The 22,659-nt window shown below is 36.0% G+C and overlaps 2 protein-coding genes and 1 pseudogene across 2 annotated transcripts; 2 read left to right on the top strand and 1 right to left on the bottom strand.

Annotated features, from left to right (window-relative positions):
- The first annotated feature begins 1,292 nt into the window (after positions 1–1,292).
- LOC132606551 (cytochrome P450 CYP72A219-like) lies at positions 1,293–6,275 on the top strand. The gene is made up of 5 exons (XM_060320117.1): positions 1,293–1,648; positions 2,570–2,787; positions 3,716–3,957; positions 4,621–4,999; positions 5,699–6,275. Exons 1-5 carry the CDS (start codon positions 1,363–1,365, stop codon positions 6,119–6,121), a joined length of 1,548 nt encoding a protein of 515 aa, XP_060176100.1. The 5' UTR covers positions 1,293–1,362; the 3' UTR covers positions 6,122–6,275.
- Positions 6,276–14,011: 7,736 nt separating this feature from the next.
- On the top strand, positions 14,012–16,603 carry LOC132606550 (pentatricopeptide repeat-containing protein At2g15980). Its single transcript, XM_060320116.1, has one exon. The coding sequence runs from the start codon at positions 14,133–14,135 to the stop codon at positions 15,765–15,767; it is 1,635 nt and encodes a 544-aa protein (XP_060176099.1). The 5' UTR covers positions 14,012–14,132; the 3' UTR covers positions 15,768–16,603.
- Positions 16,604–16,652: 49 nt separating this feature from the next.
- LOC132606549 (disease resistance protein RPP13-like) lies at positions 16,653–20,897 on the bottom strand (annotated as a pseudogene).
- Between the last annotated feature and the right edge of the window lie 1,762 nt (positions 20,898–22,659).

Raw genomic sequence — 22,659 nt, 5'->3', positions numbered from 1 at the left:
ATGTGAAATAGAACAAATTTGTCCTCCGTTTGAAACCGGTCTAACATATTCCTTATCATTGAAGAACTTGCTTAAATCTGCCTCTCAGAACAAATGAAATTCACTTTTTTCATTTAGCTACTATTTAGAGTCAAAGATTTGTATTTTTTAAAACATAGAGAGGAAAATAAAAAGAAGAAAATAACATAAAAGAAAAAAAAATATGTAGATTTTTTTTAAAATAAAACAAATACACATCAAAGAGATGGAAAATATTTCCCCAAACATTCCTTTTTGCTCAAGGGATGAGACATGAGTAATAGTCATTTCTATTTTAGTCTCTTGACGATCAAAACTTCTTTTTCTACGTAAGTGTGATCATATGCATAATTCCACTTTAATAGGAATAAAATTGATATTTTATTAATTTTTACTTTCCTTTTGGATAACAACAATGGCAATTTCTTCATAAGACTAATTTGTTTTGTTAAGTGTGCATAATAGCTCCTTTCAATTTCTTCATATACTTTCAATTATTTTTCACATATTAAAGAAATTCAATTCAATATTGGATTTTGAATATATAATTCAAATTTGTGATTTATCGATCAAAATATCTGTTATATAGTAGTATCTAAATTTCGTTCTTAGCTTGCTGGTTATATAAATTTGTTGCGTTCTTTAAACCGCGCGAAGTACGGGCGAATTTAGTAGATTTTTTTATAAAATAAAAAATTAAGAGTAGACAAGTCAAATAGTCTAGACCTAGAGAAAGAGAGCGAGAAGAAAATGACGTGCAGTATAGATTTCTCATAACTTTCAAAGACGTGTGCTGATTTGGTTTGACTATAACTTCTTGGACACCATGGCCTACAATTTTCTTGGTCACTAAGGCTTCAATTTTAAAATTCGCTTTCTTCTCGTCAATTATAGTGGCGTAAAGAGGTGGAGTTAAAATTTAAAGTTTATGATATGAATTTATTATCAAAGAAAATGACGTGCAGTATAGATTTCTCATAACTTCCAAAGACGTGTGCTGATTTGGTTTGACTATAACTTCTTGGACACCAAGGCCTACAATTTTCTTGGTCACTAAGGCTTCAATTTTAAAATTCGCTTTCTTCTCGTCAATTATAGCGGTGTAAAGAGGTGGAGTCAAAATTTAAAGTTTATGGTATGAATTTATTATCAAATTCATAAATCGTTTTAGTTATTGATTTACCGTTAAATAAATGATTTTTTTAAAAATAAATATAAAATCTAAATAAAAATCACGGAATATAACTCTACTCCTGATTGATATATATATATAGAGAGAGAGAGATATATAAAGACCGGATAGAGCTAACTGTGTGCTAGTGAGTGTGAGATAAGGCCTTCAATATGGAGATACCATACAATTTTAAACTTGCAATATTTTCATTTGCAATTATATTTGTATTGAGATGGGCATGGAGAATCTTGAATTATTTGTGGTTCAAACCAAAAGATTTGGAGAAAAAACTAAGACAACAGGGTTTCAAAGGGAATTCATACAAGTTCTTGTTTGGGGATATGAAAGAGATGAAGAAAATGGGTGAAGAAACTATGTCCAAGCCTATCAATTTCTCCCATGACATGATTTTGCCTAGAGTCAGCCCCTTCATCCACAAAACCATCAGAAATTATGGTATGACTTTATAATTCCAATATTCAACTTTTTATTTTTAAGTTGATCTAATAGTATAATTTTTTTTCATACCATCACGATATAGAAGTTAAATTACGAGTTTAAGTTATATATACTGTTAGTTTTAGGAATTTTTACGTTATCAAATCACCTTATAATTTGTCTTATTTTCAAAATTATAAATTCGACATTCTAGAAAGACTTACGGGTAGATATTCTTCTGAATGAGCTAATAACAGTGTAAAAAGTCTTCACATGCATTGACAATATATATAACTTAAAACTCTTAGGTTCTACTTATATATTAACATTATAAGTTTTTTTTTTTTAAATTTATACTGTTCCTATAGTTTTACCTGTTTTTATAACTCATTTACTACTAAGTATCTTTTTATGAGAATCCCGGAAAATCAATGGCTCACTACTAGAAATTTAGTAAATAATAAGTCCAACCGTCTACCCTTCTCCATTAAATACCTTTTTCTCCACGACAAGGTTTGAATCCTTGACGTGCGTATCAGACCTCCACGTCATGTGTTGTGTTTTTATCACTAGACCAATGCCTTGACGGAAAGTCATTAACGATGTTTTGTAGGTAATCAATCCATGTCTTCCACACAAAAGTTACTTCGTAATTGTGTGTGATAGTGCAAAATTTCTTTCCACTCTTAAAATAAATCAGGAATTAAATTATGTCGTGTATAAATGTATAGTTCGAATCAAAAGCAACTAGATGATTTTGTCCAAATAATGTATATACATTGAAAAATTTATTAAATATCTATTTAATTTTAAAATCAATCATTATCGTATGTTAATTTGAAATCATTATAAAACCTCTAATCAAATTTTGAATCTGTGAGTTTTAGGTATGTCATAAAGATGTGAAAATAATAAAAGTGGTTTTATTTTAATTTGTAGGGAAGAATAGTTTTGTGTGGTTCGGGCCAAGACCAGCAGTCCTCATTACGGAGCCTGAACTTATAAAGGAGGTGTTGACGAAGAATTACGTATTTCAGAAGCCACGTGGCAATCCACTCACTAATTTGGTAGCAACTGGCATTTCAGACTATGAAGCAGATAAATGGGCTACACATAGAAAGCTTCTCAATCCTGCTTTTCACCTTGACAAGTTGAAGGTTTTAGTACTATCAAACTTATTCATATTTATTAATTTCTTGTAGTGCTATTTATTATTTCATCTGTTTCAATTTGTTTGTTATAATTTGATTCAACAAAAGGACTGTTTGTTATAATTTGATTCAACAAAAGGACGGAGGTAGCATGTCGTAAGCTACAAATCCAACAGAATCTAATAACTTTAACTTAAATTTTATATTTGTGTTAAGAAATTCATTAAACATATATGAATATTCATTTAGGATTCAATTGTTAGCATTTGAGGTCTTTCTTAAATTCATAACGTATAAAGTTCAAATCTTATGCTCGCTTCTAATTCGGAAAGAAATAAAGCCGTAACATTTGTATGACAACAAAACTTTTGATTTTTGTTGTTTTACACTTGTCATAATATTTGTGTGTGTATATAAAAGCTTCTTATTAAGAAGTATAAAAGTGTGTCAGTTTTTGTAACCGACCAGTAAGGAAATAGTGCCATGTAAATTAGGGAGTATTGGATTTTAATCTAACTAATATTATAAAAAAGAAATGATTATACTCACAATATATTTTAACAGGTTGTCGCATGTTATGTCTGCGTTATTTTTAAGGTTATTAATCCAATTTTAATTATGAACAGTTATTCTTTAGGTGATCTGATAGTTCAAAAGTTTTTATACGGTCGACTTCTAGAAGTTAAATTTTTATTGTTTAGAGTTTAAGTTATATACATCATCAGTGTAAGGTTTTTTACATCATCAGGTCGTTTTGACATGTTTTAGTAGGTAATTTATTACTTTTAAGAGTACAAATCTCCTATCTGAAGGGGGCTTACTTGTAGATATCTCAATCGTATAAAAAGTTCTTTACACACCATGTATATAAGCTTAACCTCTGTTGTTTATGTTTGGCAAACATAAGTTTGGATTTTTATTATAAAATGTGCAGCATATGCTACCTGCATTCAAATTGACTGCTACGGAGGTGTTGAGCAAATGGGAGAAAATTGTCTCCAGAGAAGGATCAGAGATAGATGTGTGGCCATATCTTCAAACTTTGACAAGTGATGCAATTTCAAGAACTGCCTTTGGCAGTAGCTATGAAGAAGGAAGAAAGATTTTTGAACTTCAAAAAGAACAACTTCAACTAGTTTTAGAAGTGTCACGCACAATATACATCCCAGGATGGAGGTAGAATTATTTATTTCTTTATGCATTCTAAAATAATTATGTTAGATAATCTTTCAATAATTTTTGAAACAGTACTAGATTTTATTGAAAACATTAACTCTTTTGAATTTCCAAAGTGATTTTTGAATCTTGAAAGTAATTTGAAATTCATTCTCAACATCCTATTTAACAAATACATGAACTTATTTATTAACTTTATCTTATGATATATTTTTATTTTAAATTCTTGGTCGATAAGTATATAGGGTTGGTTTCTTTTAAAGGTATATTGATCAAAAGGTCAAATCTAGATTCAAGAATAGAAGAATTCTTGAATACAACATTGTGGATGCGATCATAGCAACACTAAATGCACAGGATCTTATCAGAACTCTGAAATTAAGCATGTTTAGGCCAAAACAATACTATAGATGGGTGACTCCCTGAAAATTCCATATGTCGCATCGTTCATTTAAAATTTTTTACAACATGTACAACTTAGTTGAATCCCAAAGATAGTATTATTATCATTCTGTTGTTTGCTTGTGGGCGTGTCTCCAAGTCTGTCCCGTTTCCTATATTTTGATTTTCTAATATTATATTTATCATTGTTCTAACAAAAAAACCACTAGAGTACTTTTCTTGTTTGCAACCTCGTGCTAATTAAATTTCATGAAATTGTAGGTTTCTGCCAACTAAAAGGAACAAAAGGATGAAGCAAATCTTCAATGAAGTAAGAGCACTGGTATTAGGAATTATCAATAAAAGAATGAGGATGATTGAAGCTGGAGAATCACATGATGATTTGTTGGGTATATTATTGGCATCCAACTTAAAAGAAATCCAACATGGGAATAAGAAATTTGGTATGAGCATTGATGAGGTGATTGAAGAGTGTAAGTTGTTCTACGTTGCTGGGCAAGAGACTACTGCAACTTTACTTGTATGGACAATGATTTTATTGTGCCGACATCCTAATTGGCAAGATCGAGCTAGAGAAGAAGTTTTACAAGTATTTGGGAGTAATGAAGTTGACTATGACAAGTTGAATCAGCTAAAAGTAGTAAGTATTGCCTACATGCTCAATTATTTTGAACCTTTTGTTTACTATGGTAGTGTTCGGGTCAATTTGCACGTATCTCGATTGGGTACTTACTGCCGTCATATATATCGGGAAACCCTGTTAATTATATATTAGGCAAATGGGAAGAAATCTCCCAGAGTTTGTTTGTCTCCTACTGGAATTTGAACTCTGGTATGATTTTCACCCACTTCACTGACGACTAGGCCATATCCTTGAGTTAATTTTATGAATCACCAGTCAACTTTCACTTTATTGCACCAAAGTCAGTAAACTACTTTTTGTAATGAAAGTCAACTTTACTTAAGTATCACAAAAAGTCACCAAACTAATTTTTGTAATTAAATGTCACCCAGCTTTGCCTAAATACCATAGACAGCCAGTAGAAAACAAAGAAGACAGGGTAACTGTGGACATAGTATTTTTCCTATGTACTTCGGATTTAGTGACTTTTTTGTTAATTTTGCTGGTCACTTTCTGTAGATACTTGCGAAAATGAGTGAGTTTTTTGTTACAACAAATATTCAGTATTTTTGGTGCAATGAAATAAATTGAGCAATCTTTCGTGAAATTAACTTCAGTGCTTAACTTAATTAAATTCAGAATTTGTCTTTTATCTTCTAAAATAAATATGTTTTGATGGCCATAATATTAACTTGTGATCTATTTTTGTATTTATAGGTGACTATGATCTTAAATGAGGTCTTAAGGTTGTATCCAGGGGGATATATCATTAATCGAATGGTACAAACAGAAACGAAGTTAGGTAATTTGTGTTTACCAGCTGGGGCGCAACTCTTGTTAGCAACAATACTATTGCATCATGACATTGAAATATGGGGAGATGATGCAATGGAGTTCAATCCAGAGAGATTTGGTGATGGAATATTAAAGGCAACAAAAGGACAACTTGTGTTCTTTCCATTTAGTTGGGGTCCAAGAATATGTATTGGGCAAAACTTTGCTATGTTAGAGGCAAAAATGGCAATGGCTATGATCCTCAAACACTATGCATTTGAACTCTCTTCATCTTATGCTCATGCTCCTCATCCATTGTTGCTTCAACCTCAATATGGTGCTCATTTAGTTATGTACAAGTTGTAGAAATGGTCATGTGTTGTCTTTTGAGTACAATAAGTTATAATTCATGTAACTAGAAGTTTAAGGATTGGCATAGTAGCTATTTATAAGTGATAAATATTGTTTTGTAAGAGTGGAGAACTTTTTCATAATATTATTAGTGTATTTTTGTTTATAATTTTCCTTTCCCATTCTTTTTGTGCCATTGTGTTATCTTTTCTTCCCTTATACAATAAAAGATGATCGCAAGAGCCTTGCTAGTGTTATTATTAAACGAAATCCTTATAAGGACAACTCACGTGGTTAAAAAGTACAGCTCACATCGCAATGTCTCGCTAAAGAGTTCGAATTTCACTTTGTTTTTTAATTCGAACCTTATATTAACTTCTTCATTACTGTTACTTATAGTCAAGCATTTTATACACTCCTATTAAATTCATCAAAATTCAATAAGTTATTTAACTAAAAAAGAAATTGTATCAACTAGTAGCAGTTTTAGTAGAATAGAGTTTGTTAAAATACTTGACGATTAAAAAATTTTATTTAACTTAAAGGACCAAAATTGTTAAAAGATATATTTCAGGAACTACTTTTGAACCTACCCTAACATATGGGATCATCGTCGTTATTAAAGGTGCAAATATACTCCTTAACTTTGCGATTTAGAGCAGATATACCTCTCGTTACAAAAGTAGTGTATATATACCCATGTCGTTACGAAATGGTGCAAATATACCCCTGCCGTCACAAAATGGTACAAATATACCCTTTTCGCTAAGGGGATTTAAAAAAAAAAATCATTTAGGTTATTTTTTAATTAAAAAAATGCCACATGACTTTGAAAAAAGGTTTACCCATTTTTTATTTATTTAGTAGACATACTTTTCTAAAGCCACATAGTAATTTTTTTTTCTTGGTGGGTCAGGTCTGATTCATTTTAAAAATATCTCCGTAACTTTTAAAAAATAAGCCTATCCATACTAGAGATGACACTTGAGACCACCTGTTCTTTTGAGTGTTCTTATACTCAAACACTATGGAAGAGATTGATGCAATGGTTGCAAATCACATGGCCAACTGTACCAAATTGGGTGATGCAATATCATACTATCCTACTGGCCAGTAAAGGAAGATCAAGACGGCTCAAACTGTTAGGATTTAAATCCCAAATCCGACATTTGTAAGCAGGTTCCCAGGAAAGATTGGAGGGTCACAGCTGGACCACTTAAATACCAACCTCCTTAGACAGAACCTACTTACGTCGTGATGTAAGGGAAGAATAAATAGCACACACAGATTTATAGTGGTTCACCCTCAATGTGAGAGCTACGTCCACGTTGTTGCTGCAGATCTTATTAAAGAAGAAATATTACAAGTGTTTACAACACTCAACCTCACAACCCCAATCCCAATTACACTCAAGAATTTTACCACAGAAAATTCTCTCAAAGACCTTCTCTTACTTAGGTCTTTCACTAAGAGTATTTCTCTTAGATTTTTTCTCTCTTGGCATGTGTATAGCAAATGATCTTAATGATATCTTACAAATGAACCATAAGCTACCTATTTATAGGAATGAATTTCCTATGATGAGGTAAGCGCTTACATCACGACTATTATGAGGTAAGCGCTTACATCACGACTATGTGAACAAAAGAATTGAATTGTTTGGCCAATTCCACACCTAACAAATCTCCCACTTGAAGACTAATTTTAATTTGTCTTCACACTTTGATCGATGCAGCAGCTCTTTCCTACTTTCATACTTCGTGCAGGACAACTGAAGTTGAGCATAGCTTCAGTTTGTCTATCGTCACTGCCTTTGTCAGCATGTCTGCTGGATTCTGACTCCCTGCGATCTTCTCAAGCACCAGCGCTCCATCTTCCAAAGCTGATCTAATGAAATGGTACCGGAGTTGTATGTGCTTCGTTCGAGCATGGTAAACCGGGTTCTTTGCCAAATGAATGGCGCTTTGGCTATCACAATATAGCACACTTCCCTCGTGGTCCTGATCCAATTCCCGGATGTGCTCTTTCTGCTATCAATATCACCACCGTTGTCAGCATCAACATACCCTTGCAATCCTGTTTTTGATTTTCGGAAATACAGAGCTGAACTCGAGCTGCCTTTCAGATATCTGAATATCCACTTCACAGCCTCCCAGTGTTGCTTTCCCGGATTGCTCATAAATCGGCTGACAACTCCCACTGCATGTGCAATGTCTGGCCTTGTACATATCATTGCATATATAAGACCACCGATTGCAGATGCATAAGGAATCTTGTCCATCTGATTCTTCTCATCCTCGGTTGTCTGCGACTGATCCTTTGACAACCGAAAGTGTCCAGCCAAGGGAGTGCTGACTGGCTTGGCATCATGCATGTGAAACCTTTTGATAACTTTCCTCACATATTCTTCTTGTGAGAGTTTGATGCCCTCCTTGCTTCGGTCGATTCTCATCCCAAGGATTTGCTTTGCAGCTCCCAAATCCTTCATTGCAAACTCTTCCGATAACCCTTTTTTCAACCGATCAATCTCCTGTAGGTTTGCTCCTACGATTAGCATGTCGTCGACATAGAGTAGCAGTATCATGTACGAGTCTTCAAATTTTTTGAAGTAACAGCAGTGATCTGCCTCGCACCTTGAAAAATCAGCTTTCTTCATAAAGCTGTCAAACTTTAAATACCACTGTCTTGGAGCCTGTTTTAGTCCGTACAGACTCTTTTGAAGTTTGCACACCAGATTCTCCTTTCCTTTGATTTTGAATCCCTCCGGCTGTCGCATGTAGATTTCCTCGTCTAGATCACCGTGAAGAAATGCAGTTTTCACGTCCATCTGTTGCAGATGTAGATTTTCCTTTGCTACCAGCCCAAGAACAGTTCTGATAGTCACCATCTTGACTACGGGAGAGAAGATCTCCGTATAGTCAATGCCTTCTTTCTGTTGAAAAATCCCTTTGCAACCAGCCTTGCTTTATAACGCTTGCTTCCATTTAGTCGATTCATCGACTTGCATTTCTTCTTCATAACATTCCGGCTCCCCTCTATCAGTGAGTAGAATGTAGTTGAGGGATGGAGAGTACCTGTGAATCGGCTTCCTGATTCTGGATGATCTACGCAGTTCGGTGATTGGCGTCTGTTGATTTGTTTCAGAATCAGCACTTTCATCAGCACCTTCTCGGATTGTTTGTTCCTCTGCCTCGGTTGTACCTGGCTGCGGCTCAGGTGTCGGAAAGTCCCTCAAATCGACTATTTCCGATTCCTTGTCCTGACATTCTGAATTCTTTTGCAGCTTGTCTTTGTACAGTACCTCTTCGTTGAAGACAACATTCCTGCTTCGGATGATCTTCCGATTTTGTTCATCCCAAAATCGGTAACCAAGCTCGGTGTCACCATAGCCAATAAAGTAACACTTCTTTGATTTTGGATCAAGCTTGCTTCTAGCCGTATCATCATTATGAACATATGATAAGCAGCCGAACACTTTCAGAAATGAAAGATTTACCTTCTTGCCACTCCAGACTTCTTCTGGAATTCTGAAATCCAAGGGAACTGACGGTCCTCGGTTAATTAAGAAGGCCGCGGTATTGACTGCATCTGCCCAGAATGTCTTGGGCAGTCCAGAGTGTATTCTCATACTCCGAGCACGCTCGTTCAACGTTCGGTTCATTCTTTCGGTTATTCCATTTTGTTGCGGCGTTCCAGGAATAGTCTTCATCATCTTGATTCTATTATCGGCACAGTACCGTTTGAAATCACCATAAGTGTATTCTCCGCCGTTGTCGGACCTCAAACACTTCAACTTGAGGTTTGTTTCATTCTCGACCATGGCTTTCCATCTTTTGAATACACTAAACACATCGGATTTATTTTTCATAAAATAAACCCATACCTTCCTGGTTGAATCATCAATGAAGGTCACGTAGTAGTGTGATCCTCCAAGGGAGGGGACAGTGGTAGGTCCCCACACGTCTGTGTGCACCAATTCCAACTTCTCGACCTTCAACTCCCTGCCTGCATTTGAGAAGCTTACTTGCTTTTGTTTTCCGAGAATGCAGCTCTCACACGTATGAAGGTCCACCGTCTTCAGCTCCGGAATTAAGCCATTTGTCACCAACAGCTTCATCCCCTTCTGGCTGATATGTCCCAGCCGACAATGCCACAAATCTGTCTTCTTTGTGTTGTCAACCACAGCAACAGTATCACGACAGCTAGTCGTCATGTAGAGAGTGCCAATCTTCTTTCCTCGGCCAACTACCATAGCACCTTTCGCCACCTTCCAAGACCCATTACCAAAGTTGAGATCATATCCCTCATCATCAAGCTGACCTACTGAAATCAGGTTTCGCATCAGCTTTGGAACATGTCTAACTTTTGTAATCTTCCACGAGGATCCATTTGACATCTTCAAATTAATGTCTCCCGTGCCAACAACGTCTAGCGGCTCTCCATCGGCTAAATAAACTTTGCCGAGATTCCCAGCCACGTAGTTTGTCATTATATCATGATGTGGGGTGGTATGAAAGGACGCTCCTGAGTCAAGCACCCAAGAGTCTATCGGGCTGTCAACCGATAGCAACAACGCATCGCCAATGTCTTCCGTAGCAGCGTTGATTCCAGCCCCCTTGTTGTCCTCCTTCTTTGGCGCCCTGCAGTTCTTCTTGAAGTGACCTGGTTTTCCACAGTTCCAACAATCAAATGTTCGTCCTGGTCTGGATTGACCCCTGCCATTCCTTGACTTCGATCTGCCCCTATTTCGGTTGTAGTTTCTGTCATAATTTCTGCTTCTGTTTTCAACATTAAAAGCAGAACTCGTCGATGCCTCTCCAGAATCTGTCCTGCGCACTTCCTCAGCAAGGATACGATCCCTAACATCGTTGAACTTTAGTTTGTCACTACCGACAGAATTACTAACCGCTGCTCTCATTTGGCTCCCAGCTATTTGGTAGGGATGCCAACAAAATTAGAGCTTGCACTTCATCATCGAAATCAATTTTTACCGATGACAATTGATTTACAATGGTATTGAATTCATTTACGTGTGCAGCAACATGAGCACTTTCCATCATCTTTAAATGAAATAGTTTCTTCATGAGAAATACCTTATTATTTGCCGAAGGTTTCTCATACATGTCAGACAATACCTTCATCATATTTGCGGTGGTCTTCTCCTTTGCCACGTTGTGAGCAACGTTCTTCGACAGCGTTAGCCGAATGACTCGCAGAACTTGTCTGTCGAGGAGATTCCAATCTGCTTGCTTCATCTCTTCTGGTTTCGGACTCAGAGGTTCATGAAGCTTTCTGCCATATAAATAATCTTCAATTTGCATTCTCCAGAACGCAAAGTCTGTACCATCGAATTTACCGATGCCGTGCGTCGTACTATCTTCGCCTCCCATCGTTTCTAAATCACAACACAACCTGTTGCTCTGATACCAGTTGTTAGGATTTAAATCCCAAATCCGACCTTTGTAAGCAGGTTCCCAGGAAAGATTGGAGGGTCACAGCTGGACCACTTAAATACCAACCTCCTTAGACAGAACCTACTTACGTCGTGATGTAAGGGAAGAATAAATAGCACACACAGATTTATAGTGGTTCACCCTCAATGTGAGAGCTACGTCCACGTTGCTGCTGCAGATCTTATTAAAGAAGAAATATTACAAGTGTTTACAACACTCAACCTCACAACCCCAATCCCAATTACACTCAAGAATTTTACCACAGAAAATTCTCTCAAAGACCTTCTCTTACTTAGGCCTTTCACTAAGAGTATTTCTCTTAGATTTTTTCTCTCTTGGGATGTGTATAGCAAATGATCTTAATGATATCTTACAAATGAACCATAAGCTACCTATTTATAGGAATGAATTTCCTATGATGAGGTAAGCGCTTACATCACGACTATTATGAGGTAAGCGCTTACATCACGACTATGTGAACAAAAGAATTGACTTGTTTGGCCAATTCCACACCTAACACAAACCATTACAATGGTGTATGCATAGTTCATCAATGCTGTGTGGAATGAGAGAAACAGTAGAATATGTGAAAAGAAGGAGACAACAGGAGATCAAGTTGCCAAAGAAATTGCTTGCATCTGTACAATGAGGGCTATACCAGCAGTGAAGGCACGCTTGATGGAATGCAATTTCTAGGCAGAGATTACTTTGTGTTTTGATAGGTTACGCAGTAGCTAGTGATCTTAGCAAATCTGTGTAATAGTTACTACCTAATCCTGGTTGTTTTTCGAGTATGTAAGGGGTGAGCCCATAAGACTAAGCGAGCTGTGTTAGCTTGACTGCTTTGTAAATATTTACTTGATAATTAATATAAGTTGATAGTTATAAAAAAAATAAAAAATAAGTTTACTTATTTTTTTAAAATGAACTAAACCCGATTCACCAGGGAAAAAAAATTACTATGTGACTTTTGAAAAATATGTCTATTAAAAAAATGGATAGATTTTTTTTTTTTGTCATGTGATATTTTTTTAATTAAAAAATGACCTAAATAGTTTTTTTTTTTAAAATTACGTTAGCGAAAAAGATATATTTACATCATTTTATAATGACAAGGGTATATTTACACTATTTTATAACGACAGATATATACATCCCATTTATAACTAGGGTATATATGCTCTTCTTTTCTTTTTCTCACAAAGTTTTCCCGAAGCAGCCATCGAATATTTCAAACAGAAGAAATAGCCATCAATGGCAATATGCTTTCAACTGTTACACGACACACTTATTTCCCAATCCCTTTAACCACACTCATTATGCTCTTCCTTTTCATCTTCTTAAACATTGGCCTCATCCGTCATACCAAAAACACAATTCCCATCAAATCCTACAAACTGCTATAAAAAGTTGTAATAAACATAAAAAATAAACACAAAAATAACAAGTACTGCACGTCAAAAAATTATACCAAACTCGTAAAAATAGATAAAAAATAAGAGAAACTAGGAAAATGTACCTCTAAATGTAAGTTCTAGCTAAATCTTCACTTTTTCTCAAATCTAAAAGACAGGTCTTAACTTTTATCATTTTTCTCAAACCTAAAAGACAGAGTTTATTAAATATTCTGACAGATGAGACCACTTGTCTTACTTTCTTTTTGTGAGTTTTGGGTTAAACTTGTCCCTTATCTATGAGAGTAGGTTCATTTTAGTCCCTCAAATATTATCCTGAGCATATTTGATCCCTTATCTATGGGAGTAGGTTCATTTTGGTCCCTTAAATATAACACTAAGTATATTTAATCCCTTAACTATGCTAAAGTGGAGCACTTTTGATTCTCCTAATAGAACCCGTTACTAAATCCATGTGATACTCATGTGACTCGTAAAAGGCTAAACTCATCGGATAAAATGCAATGCAGAGTAATGACATTTCTCTAAAAAATGCAACTCATATAAGATATTAGCAAAACAACTCATAATATTTGGATCATATGGTTGGTAACCAACTCTTAAACGATAATCTGGCAGTACACATGAAACCGTTCCACTTATTTTAGAAGCATGTGAATATAAAGTTTTTTTTGTTAAATATTAAAAAATCAAAATTCTTTTTAACAACTGTTATAAATTATCTTAATTTGCATTTAGAAGCATGTGAATGCAAATTTCAATATATTAGATAAAGTTTCTGCCTGTTTTAAAGAATGGGTTTAGTATTTTTGTCCAATAGATTTAGCCTCTTATAAGTCACGTAAGTGTCACATTGGTTTAGCACCGTTACTTTTTAAACAGGTTCTATTAGGGGAACCAAAAGTGCCTCACTTTAGCATAGTTAAGGGATTAAATATGCTTAGCGTTATATTTGAGGGACCAAAATGAACCTAATCCCATAAATAAAAGATCAAATATGCTCAGAGTAGCATTTGAGGGATCAAAATGAACCTATGGGATCCCATACATAAGGGACAATTTTAAACCAAATCTTTCTTTTTGTCACCAAAGTTTTCCCAAGCACTGATCGAACACAAGTTGTTCGACAAAATGCCGAACTGGAGTCAATAGCTATCAATGGCAATGCTTTCTGCTATTACAAAACGCACTGTTTCTTCAATCGCATTAACCAAACACACATTATTATCCTCTTCCTTGTCATCATCTTCTGCAAAGGAAGATGAAACATTAGTCTCAAATGCGATAACAATCCTCAAACATCATCGTTCTAAATCAAGATGGTCCGAAATCCTTTCTCTAACTCCTCACTTCACTCCTTCACAAGTCTCTCAAATCATTCTTCAACTCCGTAACACACCTCATCTAGCCCTTCGTTTCTTCAACTTCACAATCCAACGGTCCATATGCAATCACAATCTTTATTCCTATGCCACCATTATTCACACTCTCTCTCGTTCCCGCCATAAAAACCAAGCCCTAGAGTTAATCAAATGCGCCATTCGTAAATTTCAAGATTTGTCAAACCCACCTCAGAAATTTCAAGACTTAGCAAACCCACCTGGGAAATTTCAAGATTTGTCAAACCCTCAAGATTTAGCAAACCCGCCTCAGGTATTTCAAGATTTAGCAAACTCACCTGGGAAATTTCAAGACTTAGCAAACCCACCCGGGAAATTTCAAGACTTAGCAAACCCACCAGGGAAATTTCCTGATTTGTCAAACCCACCTAGGATTTTTGAAATCTTGGTTAAAACTTATAGAATTTGTGATTCAGCCCCATTTGTGTTTGATTTGTTAATCAAAGCTTATTTGGATGCTAAAAAAATTGATCTTTCTGTTCAACTTGTGAGGATTTTGGGTTCTAAGGGTATTTTTCCACATGTTGTTATATGCAATTCTTTGATTGAGTTGATTGCGAAAAATCGAGGTCCTTTTGATGCTTATGATATGTATAGGGAAATCTTTAGGTGTGAGAAAGGGAAGGGGAAAGGTGTGATCGCGAATGCTTATACGTTTAACGTTCTTATGGTTGCTTTTCATAGAGAAGGAGTAGTGGAGAAGGTTGAGGAGGTTTGGAAGGAAATGATGGAAAGAAATTGTGCCCCGAATGCGTATAGTTATAGTGTTTTAATGGCTGCATATTGTGAGGATGAAAGGATGGAGAATGCGATGAAAGTTTGGGAGGAGATGGGTGAAAAGGGTGTGAAGCATGATATTGTAGCGTATAATACTATAATTGAGGGGTTTTGTAAAGTTGGTGAGATTGAGAGAGCTGAGGAGGTTTTCAGAGAGATGGTTTTCGTCGGGGTAGAATGTACTTGTGTTACTCTTGAGCATCTCATAAATGGACATTGTATGAGCGGGAATGTTGATGCAGTTCTAGTCTTGTATAAGGATATGTGTCGAAAGGGGTTCAGACCCGAGAATTCGACGATAGATGTAGTGGCTGAAATGCTCTGTGACAAAAGTGGAGTTTTTGAGGCCTTGGAATTTGTGAGATCTGTAATAAAGAAACACGACATTGTGCCAAGGAAGACAACATATGAACTTCTGATACGGAGTTTGTGTAAGGAGGGGTGGATGGAAGAAGCTCTGAAACTTCAGGTGGAGATGGTGGGGAAAGGATTTGCTCCAAATTTGGAAATATATAGTGCTTTCATTGATGGGTATATCAAACAAGGGGATGACAGAAAGGCTGAATCTTTGAGGAATGAAATGCTTAGGAATAAGATCCCATGTGAAGACAGCTAGATGTTTGTATGACATGCAGAATTTTAGCCAAATCTGAAATCATGAGTTCGGGCTATAAGGTTAAGAACAGACAAGGCGACTTTTCGAAAGTGCAAGTCTGTCAGCAAATCAAAGCAAGGTACTCTCTGAACTGCGCCTTCATTATTCGTCGAATATGAACACTGCATTCTTGCTGAAACAGTTCTGTCCCCTGCTGGAGGGAATCTTATGATGATTTTTGCTACTCTTCAACTGAATAATGAATTCAGGAAGAGTACCTTTCTGCGGGTGGTACTTGACTATGGACATCGTTTAATGGTTTATGAATATGAGCACCACCTAACTGCTTGAGGAGTTCTCACTACAGGTCAGGCTCTTAAGATAATGAATCCTACTCTTTCCTGCAGTATTCCGGCATTATTTTTCTGTCCGGTGATAGCCTGTAGTATGAGTTAACAGTGTAGATGCCTCTACTATGCCCTTTCCATGTCAGTTTATCTTCTTCAGCTGAAAAGGCTCCAGTGTTTTATAAAACTCAGCAGCTCTTTATAAAACTCAGCAGCTCTTGAAGTATCCCAGTCACTAAAATGTCTTCAAAAAATGAAGATCCAAGCTTCAGAGTTTCTGCATTCTGCTACTGTTACATCAGGAAATTGAACAAGATTGAAAAGATTTAGAGTGAATTTCTATTCTTAATCTTCCATAATATATGATATCTATACTGATTTCATGAATGTATCAATGCTAAAAATCAGTTATATGAGAAGAGCACATTGTCTGCTCCCTCTTATACTTATCAGTATATTGTTCTATAATTATCTTGTTCTTTGAATTTATTACTACTGTTGTTTTTTTCACTTGGGCTATCTTTACTATTTTTGTTGTCAGTACTTCTCTTTTCTTCAGTATTTTTTTTATCATAGCCTTGACTCTTGTATTTGTCAAACCTGTTTTTGAAAATGCACTTCTTGAGCCGAGGGTCTATCGAAGATAGCCTCTCTCTCTCGCACACAAGATAGAGGTAAGGTCTGCGTATACCCCACCCTCCCCAGACCCCACTTGTAGGATCATACTGGGTATGTTGTTGTTAGCAGTTTGATGATGTGTAACAAATCCTGATACCTTCCACAACTAATTCTTTAAGATTCGTTGTAATCAACATTTTCCCACTGATTATGGCAAATGTATTTAAGTGTTTGTAGATTTGCAAGTTAGCCAACTTGCAGAGTTTCTCCATATCGAGCAATAAATAGTCTTAAGTTAATCAAGTTAGTTCTCCGGGGAGATAATCCGATTAGGCAGTAACAGGGATCATGAATGCTTGTACTTAAATGCCTAGAAAATTGAGATAGGCCAAGTTGCCTATGGCATCAGGTGGAATAGAGTATGCAAAATAGATGTTCTCTAACTGCAGCACATACGGATGCTGGAACATATTACAGAAAGCATTGTCTATGTGGATAAGCAAGATAATTTTTGTGCACAATCCCAAAAACAATTCTCTTCAAACCAATTCCACTCACTCAAAAAATCAAAAAAATGAAATTAAACACTCAAAAACCAAAACAAAAAACTTAAGGTTGACAGCCCTGATTAATTCCTTTACCATCCAACTTCATCAATGCGAAAGTCTTCAAATGCTCTAACCCTCATCGGCCCTTTTATATTTCCACTGACAGCTTCTTCTCCTGTTTCGCCCAAATTGTAAGACACTTTTTAATATGTAATCAATAAAAGACAAAAGATTTATCAATTACCTAAATTAATGATTAACTATAATGTTCCAAGGCAGTATCATATGTCAACCAAATAACAGATTACCAATAAACTCAGTGTGTTTTTTGTATGAAGAAAGTCATTTTCGAGGAAAATGTTTGTCATGAGGAAGTCATTTTTTGGTATTAGCTTTACCAAAACAATGTCCATAGAAATGAGTAAAATGACTTCCTCACTTAAATTCATATTAGTTGCTCCAACTAACACAAAGACATTTTAACTTATCTACTATTACAAACATTCATCAAGAAACTCTCTGATGTGCTAGTATTATTATTAATGTGTAATATATATTTTTCCAAGAATATACTTCACTCACCTACTAACCACCGAGAAACATTTTTAGGAAAATATTTCCCATGAAATGCATTTTTTAGGTATAAAGTTGACTTCTGTCACACGAGAAAAATCTCAGCCATACTTTATTTACTTATGGACAATTAATTATAGTTGACTTCTTCTTCTTTCTTTCTTTTTTTTTTTTAAATTTTTTTTGTTACATAGGGGGTAGGGAAAGGGGATTACAACGTGGGGATTTGAACTCTCACCAATAAGGTGAAAGTTCAGGGAGCCAACTAACTAATTGAGCTACTAGATCCCTACATAGTTGATTTCTTTTAGTAAGTTGATAATGCAAAAAATAAAAAAATAAAAAAAAATAACTGTCATTGTATAAAAATTAAACCTATTACTAACAAATCTGCAGCAGAGTGAGTAAAAGGAATTAAAGAAATGATCATTGGGATTGGGATTTATTACCTCTATTATGATGAAAGAGGCAGAAATAGGACAACATATATGCTTGAAAAGCTTCATCGAAGATGAGTTCTCTCCACGCCTTCCATTCTCTTGGGAATCTCATTTAGCTTTGGACAACGATGGATACCAAGACCTTTAATCTGAGGCATGGCACTTGTGGCTAAATGCCAGCTTTCTAGGTTCTCAAGACAATCAAGACGAAGGAACTCCAGTTGACTGAAGCTCGCTGCAGGTAATTTCTTTTCCTTCATAAGCTCTAAATATATCGAGATTCCTTAGATTTGGCATCAGTCCCAGAATAGGCATCGGATCTTCCATGAGTTTTGAGTCACAAAGGTACATTATTGTGATAGAAGTTGGGAAAGGGTCCGACGGGCAGTTTTTCTATTCTCCCCTGTAACCACAATTTGTGGAGCGTTTGACAAGAACTAAGAAATTCAAGGGCTGGGAATGATTCATCATCCTTACACAACAATCTGAGAGAGGTAAGGTTTTTCAAGTTGCTAATGTTGTTTAGGGAGTAAGAATTTGTAATATGATGCATGCTTAATTCTCGAAGATTGACTTAATCAACAGGGTCAACACCTTTCCATTCATCACAACAAATGCCTTTAAGAACTTGAAGACTTGTGAGTTTGCTTATACGTTTCAGAGGTTTTGAATGCGGAACAACTAAATGTCTTAGATTTATTAGGTCAGCTGTCTCGCGGGTAGTTGGCATGAGTATCCGTAATCATTGACAAGAAGTGTCTGTAAGTTCTTGAGGTTGCCAATGTAGGAGGGGAGATCATTAATACCTCTCAATCTTAAGAACTTGAGCTGATACAAACTTCCTATAGCATCAGGTACTATAGACGCATAGTCGACACGAATCTCCAAGTACAACACATATAAATGTTGGAACACATTACGAAACTTTATAAGACCCATCCTTAAAAAATCTGGATCAAGGAACATAATTGACCCCAACTTCAAGTTAGAAAATCAAGTGAGAGATACCTTTTTCCTTGACCATGAATGGCACGTCTAAGACTTAAGGAGGATATGGAGTGCTTTCTTGGATCATAAATGTCAAAGAAGTTTACCTCCAGTGCCTTTTGTGCTGCAAGATCTCGAAGTAGATCATGAATCCTACATTTATTAACTTTTTCCCAAAGTGTACGTACCACTTGTATCAAGCTTCGTCTTATCAGCTCATTCAAGAAGCCTTCAGTGATATCCTCCATTCTTTCTTCTCCTCTTGGTACGAATCCTTCAGCCATCCACAACCATATTATGTGATCAGTAGGACCACCCGATCTTCTGGAACAATACCAAAGTACAGAAAACACTGCTTGAGCGCAGTTGACAAATCGTTGTAGCTCAATGATAGTATGTAGGGGATTTCAATAGAGTCATCTTTAATGTTCTGCCAAAGGTGGTCCTTCACCTTTTGCCATTTGTCTATCCCCCTTTTATACGAAAGTAGTCCGCTTAATACAATAATTGCAAGAGGTAAGCCTCCACACTTATCCACAGTATCTCTACCTAACCTTTCCATTTCTGGAACCATTGCCCGAACATCAAGTAGTTTCCTACAAAAGAGATCCCAACTTTCTTCTTGGCTTACGAAACGAAGTCTATGGACAAAACCTTTGCCGTCTGCTCTTTCAGTGACATCCTCTTTGCGCGTGGTAATAATAACTCTACTGCTGTTCTTGTTATCCGGAAATGCTCATTTCAACTTTCCCAAGCTTCTCTGTGCCATACATCATCGACCACCACAAGGTATTTGCATTCTTTTAATAGATTACGAAGGTAAATTTCTAGATCTCGTTCCGTCATCCTTTCCAACAAATCTAGAGTTTCGTTGGTGCAACCTTGGATGGATATTATGATATTCCTAAGGAGATCCGTGATGTTGTACTCTTGAGAAACACATATCCAAGATGTAGAGATTTCTTGCAAAAGTGGTCTTGCCTAATCCTCCCATACCATAAATTGAGATGACGCTTCGGTGAGGCTCTGCTTTGAGAAGTTCAGCTAGCAGCCTTTCTACAACATCCTGAAAGCCAACAAAAATCTGATCCTCATCTACATAGGAGGTAGTTCTCCTCAATGTTCTAACCATGGCAGACTGATTGTTTGGGCGATTACTTGGTCCTTCTCCTGCATTATTGACATCTCTAATACCATAAGTCTCTCGTTTGCGAGAGATATCAATGATTCGTTGCTTGATTGATTGGATCTCCTTGCCGACTTTGTAGACTTTGGTCTCCTTCCTACAGATGCAAGTGCAAGCCTTCACACGACTAGCAAATCCATCGCCATCACCTTTACCAACCTCTAAGCTGTAAGTCTCTAGTATAGCGACAACGTCATTAGCAACGGAGTTGATTTCAAACACCCATTGTTGAACTCTTTGATCTTCACTTTGCTTTTCTTCTGCATCTTTGAGGAAAGACTGCATGAATAGCAGCTCATTTTGCAGCCACTGCACATCCTCTCTCAGACTTAAACGCAGGTCAACTTCTTGTGCGAAGAAGTCCCCCAGTTTTTGAACTGCAAATGACAGAAAGGCAGCATCAACCATCTTCAATTTAGTGAGAGGTGGAAAAAGAGGACTGTATAGAAGATATTGGGAGAAAGCTGGAGTAAAGATACACAGAGACAGAAGCAGTAGAGATCAAATTGAGAATAAATATCAAGTTGAAGTAACGGAAGCCGTTGATTTTGATTTTGGCTGCAGAATTGTAGATATTATTTATGGTAACAAACGTGATGATATATGTACATATGATGGTCCACTTCTGTGATTAAAGCTTAGAAAATCTGAGACGTGACTAGTGTGGTCTGTGGAAAAAAGAATTACGACTGTCCAATATGTCAAACAGTAATGTGGAAAATGAACAAGAAAAATCTGAGACATGACCGTGTGCTTTGTGGAAAAAAGAATTACGAGTGTCCAATATGTCAACACTAATGTGGAAAATGAACAAGAAAAATTAGAGCAATGAAAGTGAAATGTGCCCCATTTGACCGGGCAAGAGAAAATGAAATATCCCATTTTCAAAAGGGACAGTGCAGCTAAGCCAAAAGTACATTTTTTAGAAGGGAAAAGGGTCAAAAATACCCCTCTAATTTGGGAAAATGGAAAAAAAAATATCCTACATTACTAATTTGGATAAAAAAATATCTCTCCCATCATTAAAGTTTTCACTTTTCAAATATATCCCTATCTTAACGGAAATTTCAACATAACTCGATTTTATTTTAAAACCCGCTCCATTTAGATCCAATCAAACTAATAAAAAACCCATATGAGTTACCCGCTCCTGTGCCTAGTCGCTCCACATGTAGTACTCGGAGCAAGTTGGTCGCATATGGGTTTTTTATGTTGTTGGGTCGGGTTTAAATGGAACGGGTTTAAAAATCAAATCGGGTTATTTTGAGGGATTTGGGAATTTCTGTAGATAGGAATATTTTTGAAAACTTTAATGACGTGAGGGGTATTTTTGATCCAAATTTATAACGGAGAATATTTTTAGCCTTTTTTCCAAAATAGAGGGACATTTTTTATCCTTTTCCCTTTTTAGAAATATCCCACTGTCCTTGCTTTGGCCTTAAAAATGAGTGGTCGAATATGCTGTATGTTTCTTTCTTTGGTACAGTGGAAACAAACTAAATAAAGATCTTAAAATCGTTCACAAGCAACATGGTTTAAATTTGTTAGGAGAAGAAATTTCATGCACTTATTTAAATGTACGCCGGCATTTTAATTTGGACATCCAGACAAAATATCTTTCTAGACGTTATGGGTTCCTTCATGATCCATAATAAAAAAAATACTGACTTAAACAGGACTAAAGAAACATTGAAATCATCATTCAATGTATTATTTCTTTGTAACTTTTCTTTCTCTTAATCTAAGTTTCCTGATATCTTCAAAATTTTAAAAGAAAAAGAACAAACCTTCCTTTCCTTCAAATAGGAAGTTCTCTATCCTTAGAGAAAGGGAAGATTCCATATTAAAGTAAATAGAACAGCAGGTAGAAAGTGCTAGTAATCTTTTCAAGCTACTTTTCCTGGTTCCAAACTCTCTCTTACTTTGCAAATAACAGCATGTCTCGTAATACTTTATCTATTTTTTGGTTAAGGGAAACTTTATGAAGTTTTAAGGACCAAACCATGGCCTTGCAACCAATTACCAATCTATGTGGTTGCATCATCTAAGAGTATACTTCCCTCCTAATCGATATTTTTGACTTGCATTCTACTGGAGTTCTTCTTGACCACTTAGAAACTTCGAAAATTTAAGTAAAGGTGACCTTTAAGTTTGGAAATTACTAGAGGTGACTTGTAGGGACCACATCAAGTCAAAATCCAATTAAATTTGGGA

Source organism: Lycium barbarum, chromosome 8, assembly GCF_019175385.1.
Source record: "Lycium barbarum isolate Lr01 chromosome 8, ASM1917538v2, whole genome shotgun sequence".
Lineage (NCBI taxonomy): Eukaryota > Viridiplantae > Streptophyta > Magnoliopsida > Solanales > Solanaceae > Lycium > Lycium barbarum.
The sequence above is the reverse complement of the archived record's forward strand: the minus strand, read 5'-3'. Positions and strand labels throughout refer to the sequence as shown.

Coding starts and splice junctions, on each gene's coding strand:
- LOC132606551 (XM_060320117.1), top strand. CDS start 1,363: ATGGAGATACCATACAATTTTAAACTTGCAATATTTTCATTTGCAATT. Junction 2,788..3,715: donor TTCACCTTGACAAGTTGAAG/GTTTTAGTACTA, acceptor TAAAATGTGCAG/CATATGCTACCTGCATTCAA. Junction 5,000..5,698: donor AGTTGAATCAGCTAAAAGTA/GTAAGTATTGCC, acceptor TTGTATTTATAG/GTGACTATGATCTTAAATGA.
- LOC132606550 (XM_060320116.1), top strand. CDS start 14,133: ATGGCAATGCTTTCTGCTATTACAAAACGCACTGTTTCTTCAATCGCA.